The 11,179-nt window shown below is 31.3% G+C and overlaps 1 protein-coding gene across 3 annotated transcripts in view; it reads right to left on the reverse strand.

Annotated features, from left to right (window-relative positions):
• The window catches only part of LOC113553814, a 17,820-nt gene extending 7,073 nt beyond the window's left edge, over positions 1-10,747 (reverse strand). Inside the window, exons 1-3 of one of the 3 annotated variants that reach the window (XR_003405215.1) lie at positions 10,267-10,747; positions 4,547-5,888; positions 3,695-4,146 (exon numbers count right to left, since the gene is read on the reverse strand). Coding sequence is in view for 1 of the 3 variants with exons in the window: in XM_026957360.1 (XP_026813161.1) it covers positions 4,641-5,855 (1,215 nt within the window). In the remaining 2 variants the exon portion in view is untranslated. Of the gene's footprint in view, positions 1-3,694; positions 4,147-4,393; positions 5,889-10,266 lie in introns of those variants that run through there. The other 2 variants (XR_003405214.1, XM_026957360.1) reach the window with 2 other exon arrangements.
• Positions 10,748-11,179: the final 432 nt, after the last annotated feature.

The raw sequence follows: 11,179 nt of genomic DNA on the forward strand, positions 1-11,179 counted from the left end.
TTTCAAATTGCGGTTTACTGTTCGTACACTATATTGTATTGTACCAATATTAAGATTCACCTTACCAGCTAATTGTATAGGCAACTTATTTAACGTGTCCAATGTAAATGTCCGATACCCTCTGACAGTGGTATGGGCGATTGTAAACTCTCCCGAGTCTTCAGAACTACTTATTTAATTTAATAAAAATCATAAAATAAATCTAATATACATTTAAGTTTTATTTAAAAATAGTCAATCATATTAATAATAATAATATACATTAATGCCTTTAGCTGCTATGAGCTATAATAGTATAGTCAAAACACAATAAAAAATAAAAATTCATAAAATAAATCTAAGATACAAAATAAATACAAAACATATAACAAAATAAAAATGTTTTACTTAAATTTTTTTGATAATAGTAACACACATATTTAAAAAAAACTTATGATATCTATTTCTAATCTAATATTTTTTGAAACAGTTTTTTTTTTATTTTTTATTTTTTTTTTGTATTACAGTTTTTACTTGTTTTGCTTAATTTATTGCAACTTTGAATTTGAATGTACATTTCAGTTTGAAAATGACAAAATGTTAACCTGGGAGAGCTTACACATTTACTTCAGGTAAACATAATGTTGACCCGCGAGAGTTTACCATCGGAATAGTTTACCATAAAATCGGGAGAGTTTACAATCGCCCGTGAATATAAACGCATCTGGCCTATGTCGGAGGGTATCGTATCAGACAAATGTTATATAATGTATTTTCATAGTTTTCCGAAATACTCGGCTAATAGGCAGTGTACGTCGTATGACCATACTATTTGGGTTGGCTACTCAGTATTTATTTTTAAATAAGTTGGTACAATTGGTTTTTAGTTTGCGCCATTTCTGTAATTGTGGGAACTGAGAAGGTTTTATTATTTTAAAATGTTGGCGTGGCTACTGTGGCTTGTATTTTGTAATAATGTGGTGTAATAGTAATACACTAAAATTATGTCGGTATTGAGCGTGTTAAATTATTTTGTTTCGTTTTTATAGATCGACAGAATATAAGTAACACACTATACATCTAATATTTCACAGTAATTAAGTTATATGCACAGAAATCAAATTTTAATTCATTAAGTACTTTATGACTACAACAACAAAGGTAAATATAATATTCGAAATATAATTTTATTTTTATTTATAAGAACTACAAAGCATTTAAGTACATTAATAATAAAAATATAAGCGATTAATTAGGCCATTGTTTATTGTTTTGTTTCATTCGTGGTATCTAATAACTATAATAAACGTCGTTTCCAAAATCTCTTGATAATAACTTATTCTCATTTTAAGCTACCATTGATATTTGAATTTAAAAAAATTAAACCAACATAATAAATTGTAATATATTATATTATTGACACTTTTAGTTAAGCTGCATTAGTGCATTACGAATAGTAAAATAAATTACTTTAATAGCTATAATATCACAAAATATACTTCTTAAACATTAGTCGCTATAGTCAAATATTATTAAATAATATACAAGTTAAAATATTAAATATTTTACATTTTAACTTAAATTTTATTTTATATTATTCGAGTATATCCACATTTCAAAATGTTTGTGTTTATTCAAAAATACCTGTTTCTAAATGTCCTCACGTGTAACATTACTAGTTAAGTATGACAATTATTGTAGTCGCTCCCTATAACAATTCACCTGTCAAGTCCGGTCACTGCTAATGGGTTTATCTGCGACAGTTTTTCGGGCTCGCGTAGTTTATTTATATTATTTTTATATGTTTAATTTGATTGTGTTTCAACAAACAGTGGCGTGTTGAACTACTCTTTTACGTAAGGAGCGAAGATTCTTACATACCGCACCCACCCACTCGTTTAATTAAATATCCCTACATACCAAAACTAATAGCTTTGCTCGCATTGTCACTATAAAAAAAAAACATATTAACCACCCACCCTTAAATTTATTGATGGAACGGCCACTGGCACGCAATATACGTACTCATTTTAAAATGTCTAGAACGTTTGAAACACAGTAGACGTTCACTAATATCTACATTTACTTACGACAAAATGTATAATGTATGATACGGTGGGTTCAAAAAACTAAATTTCTTTAATTTCAATTTCTATTACGTAACAAATAAAGTAATTAATAATTATACATCAGTGTAAAAACTGTAAGTTTCCTCACCACCTTAGCATACAATGACAATGAAGTATAAATACCCATTCTTAACGTCATATTTAATGTTGCATGAGGTATTGCATAATGGCGCGTTTTTTTTTTTATTGTGGTGTCCCCGAGTGGCAAGCCACTTTAGACCTAATCCACATAAAAAAAGAAGAATGGGCAAATTGATAGTCATTTTATAGTCCAAATATGGTAAAGGAAACTGTTAATATTTATTTTATTCTAATTTTGTATTCCCAAAATAATAATGAATAAATAAAAATATTGATTTTATTGTTCCGTGATACCTTTTATCACTTAGCTAAAGGAATTGGCCCATTATACTCTATGCCAGTGTTGAATTCAATATATATATATATATATATATAATACCTATTATTCATTATTTGTCGCCGGGCGCCTGAGTAAACGAGATTTACAATGACTAACCAGGACACAAATAGTAAATTTAAAACAAAAATAATTTATTCTATACGAATAATGTGAAATATATGGATATATTTATATATATCTATGTTCATATGTCTGTCTTCTGAATTCAATACTGTATGTTTAACCAAATATATAACAATGTTAGCTAATAAATATATTTTAAGTAATAAGTATAGTTAATATTATATTCTTAAGACTATTGTAAACTTACCATGGGTAACTTAAAGTGGTTTACCGCCACTTGACGTTAATAACTTAACACATAACAATTTATTACAATTTTTTTTTTACTTATGATAGTAAATTGTTATTTGTTAGTCTATATGAACAACAACTAATTCAGAATTTTACAATAAAAACCTATTGGTCTTTGCAATCAATTGATTCAGACAACTGATTGCAGTCAACTGTTGTATGATAAATTATTTACGATCGATTGCTAAACGCAATTAGTTATGTTCCAGGTGAGCCAGAGAGAGAAAACACATAGGTAGTTCACTATCTTCTATCTTCTGCATATCATCACAGTATTTAAATAAATTGTTACTACTTGATTATTATTTAACTTCTTGAGTTAAAAACTTGCTGTCAATAAATACAGTGTTGTTAATATTTACATTGGCAATGAAAAATATGTATTATAGATTTATAGCCAGCAAAATTGATTTACATTTTCTTTACTTTTTAGCTAATATAATATTTTAACATGCCCATTTTTAGTTATTAAATAAATATTACAATACGATACGCAATTACAATTAAAATTATTATACTATTTAGTATTTTGTTTATTTCTAAAATTATATAATTAATGATTTTTTAATGAAAATACTAAAATACTAAACTAGAACAAAATACATTACAAGAATCTATAAAATACTAACTAATATAAGTACTTACTTTTTATATAATTCTTAGTAATATTTACGGTTTTTTTTGTTATGGATTCAACAATATTGAATATAAACCATTTTTTAACATAATATTATATAGTATTTAATGACATAAATATTAATAAATGAGAAATGAACGAATGAATCATTAACTAATATAATAATTTCAATTGTGAAAATATCTAAATATTTATTATAGTTGACTTACACGAAAATTTTATAAATACTCTCGGAATATTTTAATACGCATTGTATATTAATAAATTTATATAATGAATATTGGTGGCTTCTGGTGATTGTTTTGCTACATTGTATAGGTACTGCTTTATTATTACATAATTAGAGGACCGCATAACACCGCTTATAATAGTCACTTAGTAAACGCTATGTGTCTATAAAGTTGTAGTTCTAAGTCTTTGGCAATATTAACTTTACACTTATTTTTAGGAACAAATTTATAATTTTGTGAGAAAATGTAATTTATTTATATGCGCGTGGCTTTATAATGTGAACGATGCCGTGGTTATGATAGCATCTTTGGCAGCTTGAGGACGTCATGGTTAGTTTTGTCGGGGAAAAAAGGCAGTTGGTAAGTTGGGCTTCTATTGCCTACTCATCGGAATATCTGTAATAAGTGTGTAAAAAGTGTTGTATATATATATAAAAAGCATAAATACATAATTTTTTTTCTGTTTGGACTCAATTCACCCACTACTGTTTTTTATTACCTGCGGCCCAATTAATCGACAAGGTAATTTGGGATCCAATTAACTATTCTCGTTATAAATAATAATCGTTTTGGGACTGTGATTTATAAACTAACCTAACGTTTCACAAAAGAGACTACGATGACATTATAATATAGAACAATATAATAATATCGTATTACCATTTAATAACAATTATGTACAGCACACTGACGCGTAAAACACACATATTTATATATGAATAATAACTTAAAGACTAAAATGTTTAATAAGTAAAAAACTACACACAATAATAATAATAAAAATAATAAAACTCACGTGGATCGCGTATTGTGATAAGTATAGGTAAGCTATGGACCGCGCGGGATCTGATATAAATGACGTATTTACATCGAAAAATATAAGGGTCGTCCTAGAGTTGTTTGTCGTGCGCCTGACGGCTGCTGCACGTGCGGCGGCGGCGGCGGCGGACGCTGTGCCGGCTGTTCAGGCATGGCTTGAACAGTTCGGCGACAAGCGCCTCGATCAGGCTGACCGTGGCCCTGAGTACCTGATCCACGGTGGTCGGCGACTGTTGGTTGTACATGCGGATGGGCGCTCGCCACGGGCTCATGGTGAAGTGAACGAACCGGGCCGGGGACGCGGTGGCCAGCGCCGCGAGCTGGCGTTGCTGCTGTGGCAGGTCGGCGGCCGTGTCGTCTACGCATCCGTAGTTCTTCATGCGCACCGTCGCGCCCACGTCGTCGAGCTCGGCGAGCAGCGACCGCTGGGCGGCCGTCTTTTGCGCGGCCGTGGCCCGGGCGTCGGCCAGCGTTCGAAGCGCCGCTTTGATGCACTTGTCCATGACGGCCATCTGGACCACGACGTTGGTCGGATGATAATCGCCGGCCATGACCGTGTCGTAGATGCCTTCGAGCGCGGCGCATATGCGCTTGGCGTACCCGGTGCAGTACAGGTTGGCGAAGTTGGCCGCCTCGTTGATTTCGACCACGAAATTTTCCACCGAGAACACGGGCCGCGTGCTGCACCGGAGCGCGGCCACGGCCAACCCTACGGCCCGGCACATGCTCTGCCGGCAGCACGCGTCCACCCGGGTGGTCAACAGCGACCGGGCCGCCGATCTGAGCGTGCCGTACACGCGTTCAGCGTCCACGCGGGCCGGCCGCTGTTGCTGTGTGCTGTCATCGGTTGACGGGCGGAGTGACGCCGACAGCCCGGCGAGCTGTTCGTACACGGCCTGGCTGACCGCGTGCTCGGGCGTCTGGTACAGCACGAGGTGCGCGATGGCCTCCAGGTGTTCGCTGAGTACCGCGTCCCACGTCTCGACCACGCAGCCGCGTACGTACTCTGATCCCAGGCACCCGTCCAGTACGGCCACCAGCCGCTCGGCGTCCAACAAGTCCGGCAGCCGCCGGGCGTCCAGGAGATCGAACGACGTGGCCGCGACCGCGGTGGTCGTCCGGCCGGATGACAGTCGCTGTCGGATCACGTTGTCGTCCGCTTCTGTGGTGGAACAGCTTGAACACGATCCACTGCTGTTGTCGTCTTCGTCGTCGTCGTTGTCGTCGCTGTCGTCGTCGTCGTCGTCGTCGCTACAACAACAACTCTCACCGTTGCGATTCGCCATCGAACCGGCTCTCGTGTGTCCGCCCGTTCCCGCCTGAGTGAGAAAATGAAAAATAAGTGCACCGAAATCAATATACACAGTAAGCAACAACGATCCATATATTATTATGATTAAAGATCGGATTATGGTGCAATCGCATTGCTTTTTATTGCGTGTTCTAAAACGGAAGTTATAAATTCCGAATCAAATGAATTAGATTAATTCACACTACGTTTTTATTTTGCACGGTTCGTGGTTTTTTAATTAAATTACACATTTTCAATTTTATTTCATTAAAATACACTCGTGTCATTATTATTAGTTATTACAGGTATTATATTTATATGTAGTTTGTGCTATTTTATCAATGTCATCTGACTTGAAACTTAATTTACCAAAGAGTTTATGGCTTTTATAGTCAAGAAAAAATTACTCGGTTGTCAACAACTATGAGGAGATATAGTAGTATTGCACTACAAGGGAAAGTTATTAATATTCACATTACTTTTTTTTTTTGTATACAAATCTTAATGTCATTATTATTAATATTGAAAAAAATACGTTAAGGAAATATATACCGCTTATATCCACGATCCACCTACCGTTTGACTGACAATGGTACGTACCATGTTTGGACTAGTGTAGTAGATTAACAGTATATTTATCTAATTTGATTCTTGATGTTTAGAACCAATTTACTCGGAATAAATACTTAATTTACTTATACCTAATACTGACATAAATAGTGTAATCTTTATGATTTAAGATAGTATAAATTATGATTGCCTAACGAACTGTGATAATTAGACACAATATTATATTGTGTACATTTGTATTTTTTCTGTAGAACGAATACTGCAGGTAAAATTAACAATGACATACAATAGATAAGTGGTTAATTAAAAAGCAAATACATTTTACTTTGTAGTGAACTAAATATAAAAATAGAATTTTATGCATTTCAGATTTTCTTAGCTATAACTTGAGAAGTCTAGAAGGCAAAGCTCCTCACGGTTTTGTACGTTATATTAAAAATGTGAAGTAAAAATAACAATTAGAAATAACATTTATATATTTTAGCTTCCGAATCATGCATACATTGATAAATATATATATACTATAAAACATAAATATTAGACGTAAACATATATTATAGTATTTATATTTTCATACATAATATTTAATTTCATAATAATTAAAACCAGTTTAACTTATCAACTTTAAAATAGACCATAACTTTATTTTTTATAGAAGTCATATTATTAGATTTAATCTAAGACTGTCAATTTATTTACCTATTTAATGTTGATTAAATAACGATACCGGCTCAATTTCTAGTATATATTTTATACCAAGTATCTCTATACTATATAAGGATCGTAACTCGTTTAGTTATTTTTATTTTAGTAATGGATTTTTAAATGAAGCAATAAACGACAAAATAGTAAATACCTAAATACCTAAGTATTACGAAAATCATATAAAAATCAAAATATAGTTTGATTTTATTAGTTTTTAATTAATGTTACGATTATCTCAGTTATAATATTAAAACAATAAAAACACTTGACTTATTTTCCCACGAATCTGTCTTAATCCGTCTTTACTAAACTAAATTATTGTGGTTTAAAATGTAAATCCCATCTATTAATTATAATATTAATTTATAATCATTAAAAATCGTACAATTGAGTTAAAATGTCAATAATTGGTTAATTAAAAGTATTATTATATTAATAATACAGTTTAATGTTTATTAGTGTAATTTTTAAGTAAACTATTTATCTGTCTTTATGCTTAAGCAAATAAAATAGGACAAGAGTCCAACGTTGGCAGTGTGACCTTCAGATCATACAATAGTCTACGTCTATTAATGAATTATTTTGTATTATTTACCCAATGCAGTGTCCTGTAAGAATTGTAAAAAAAGTCTCATATGTTTGTATGTATATATTTTGTACGAGTTATATTCCGAAAACTAGTTGGCAATTGCCGTGAAACAGAAAACAGGCATCGCGGGAAAAAACAAAAATCACACGCGGGTAATCTCTTGCAGTCTTATTATCAATACTTTATACCGGAAAGTAATCGCAAAACGAGTGTTTCATTAGTGGAGAACGACGAGCGAGCTGATGCTTCGGGTCCGATATAGTACCTATATTAAACTCGTATAATATAATAATATTTAAATTTAATTTAAATATATAGTATCTACGTTATTATATGTATACAACAGTTGTTGTTAAGTCCCTATCTCTGCCGTTGCAGGACTACTGATGGCTGGAAACGGAGGCACGTATAGGATTTTCGTATAAATAAAGACATGACAAACTGGTTTTTTAATTTTGTTATTATTTTTTTTTTGTCGTTTTTTGTATTTTTTTTTTTTAGTGACATGCGGGTTTAGAAGAAAAACATTACCCAAACTCGCTCGTCTTATCGCGTTGGACGATCATCAGCTCAACCCCGAACCCTTTTGGGGTTAAAAAAAACTTTCGAATATAATCACGAAAACAATTATTATTGTTATATAATATATATTATACATTACACGTGCACACCGCAGCGTTTTCTGAGATAATTCAATAATGTTATTTAGTTTCATAACACAAGGATTACGACTATACATCAGGAATGGAATTTCATGAGTGTACCTTCTCGTGTGATTAATTATTTTTCAATGTTAAAAGTTTAAAACACATTAAGCTTATATTGATTTATTTATATTATCTCTCGCTTCACGTGTTATAATATTCATACTATTATACGTAGTTTGTGTTCTAATCAACTACGAATTGACCACCAGTTCAAAAAAGGTTTAGCTAGGTGCCTAAAACTTTGAACAATGAATTATATTTTTTTATTTTATTCCCATTTTTGGTTTGAGGTAAGACTGTGATTCTTAAAAATGTGCATATTAGTTTGAAATTCAAGTTGGTTAGATGATATATCTATAGATATCTATAGATATTTCATACATATGTATGTGGTTTGAAAATGTTAATAGCTATTATGTCATAGTTTATTGACTTCAGTATTGTATTATACGAATAATTTTGTCTGTTTATATTATATCAATGTAGGTGAGTAGATAGTAAGTATCTTATAATAATTATTATTTAACTATAATAACATAATTTTACATATTATTTTTATATTATAATTTATATAGGTAAGAAAACAATTAACAAATTATTAAATCAATGTTGTAACTGTAGAAAATATTTTAAGTAATATTGATCAAGTATTTTGTAAATTACATAATATTTAATATTATATTTATTATTTATCATTTTATTTTTAACAATTCCAATTTTATCACAAAAGAAATCATTGTTGTAGAAGATCAATTAAAAATAAACATAGATGTATGTATAACATACATTTTATAATTTTTATCATTCATATTTTAATTTGTTTACTTCAATAATAATTTATCGATTTCAACAGCGAAATAAATTAATTAATTAAAATCTAATAAATATAGATATAACCTTCTTAAACAACTTAAACACACTAAATATTTCACTGGTTGTTAGTGAATCAAAATAAATAACTCACATCAATGTAATTTAAAATGTAAAAAGTTATATTCAAATAGTATAGAACACTTGTTTCATATTACTATATTAGATTCAACTTTGGTTTTTTTTTTATCTAATGTGCATTGAAATATAAATTAATTATATTTTCTTTCATTTATACCAGTGGTCGGCAACCTTTTTGGACTTCCGGGCCACATTCATAAATTAATAAGAGTTCGCGGGCCAAACAAAAATAAAAATACAATATACTTTATAGTAATAATAATAAGAAAAACAATTAAAATTACGATAATTTAATCTTAAATTTATAATATTATTGTTTGTATTGTATTTGTATTAGCATAAATTTTGTAGTAAAAAAAAAAATGTTAATATTTGTCATAATTTAATTACATGTGATTTGTTTAGAAACCAATATATATTTTTAGGTATAATGATATCTAGGTATATTGTTATCAGTTATTAACACGATCATAGAATTTCAGTAGATATATAGGTACTTAAGTCGTTCAATATTTCTTGTAACAACTATGTATATAGGTGCATTTTATCTGTACTGAGACAAACTAAATTCATCCACTGGGCGATGAAAAGCTTTTGTGACCTGCACATTGCCCGATTGATTATCTTCGTATCGAAATCGATTGGAATCATGTGTAAACGGAAAGTACACAAATTTAAATTAATATAATATAATCACAATGCAAATATAAAACTTTGAATGTTTTAATATTTTTGGGGATATTAAAAAAAGAAGAATAATAATAGTATATAATGTCAAATCTATTCCTGATCAAACTCGTAATAAATTATTAGACGATATTTTAAATAAATATTATTTACTATTACTTACAATTGTACATATATTAAATTATGTAGGTACATACCTGTAGTAGCAATTGACTGATTTACACGTGTCTTAGCATTATAATATTATAGTTGATAAATAATATACATCGGAAAAGCCAAAAAGTGCGCGACACAACTAAATTAATTATAAAAAGATATTATGCGTTTATCAAATGCGCATGTATCGTATAGGTAGTGTTCTTATAATTATTGCGCGAGAAACTCGTCTAGTTTATTCACGTCTGCGGCGGTATATTATATTATAATGTTATTGTTAATTCGCATCTAGTAGTATTATCATAATCAATTATTTTCACTAAACAGAAGTAGGTACACCGTACAGAATATTTCGTCCGTCGACTACGCGACACGCATTTACAGTGGTTATTGTTTCAGATTTAAAATGTGTTCGTACCTATAATAATATGGTATAATATGAGACGTAAACACGCATTGCGCTTACCCACATTGTGTACTTTATATTATTATAATAAAATGTTTATCGTCGGAAAACACCGTCGTGAACTGATACCGTCATACAGACGATATGCCTCGCCGCTGCTGAACGTCCTATTCGGTGGGGATCCAAGCGCGGGGTTAAGGTCCACCAGAGTTCGGAGATGGGCGTGTGGGTACGTGTGTGCGTAGTGATAAGGCTTACGATTAGAAAAAAAATGTTATAAAGGTGAAAACATTGTGCTGACATAATATTATAACCTATGTAGTTATTTCTTATAAGAAAGGTATATAGGTATAGCATCGTCAGTCGCGTCTTGTCTCTAATTAACGCGGCACGGGCACGAGTACACAATAGGTATATAAAATTACGTATACCTACCCAATATCACGTATACCACCTATTATACGTTACAGTGGATAATAACAATTATTTATAAGTTTATAACACATATTTTATACTATAACATAAGTACATATTATTCTGTGCGGACG

Source organism: Rhopalosiphum maidis, chromosome 1 (assembly GCF_003676215.2).
Source record: "Rhopalosiphum maidis isolate BTI-1 chromosome 1, ASM367621v3, whole genome shotgun sequence".
Taxonomy (NCBI): domain Eukaryota; kingdom Metazoa; phylum Arthropoda; class Insecta; order Hemiptera; family Aphididae; genus Rhopalosiphum; species Rhopalosiphum maidis.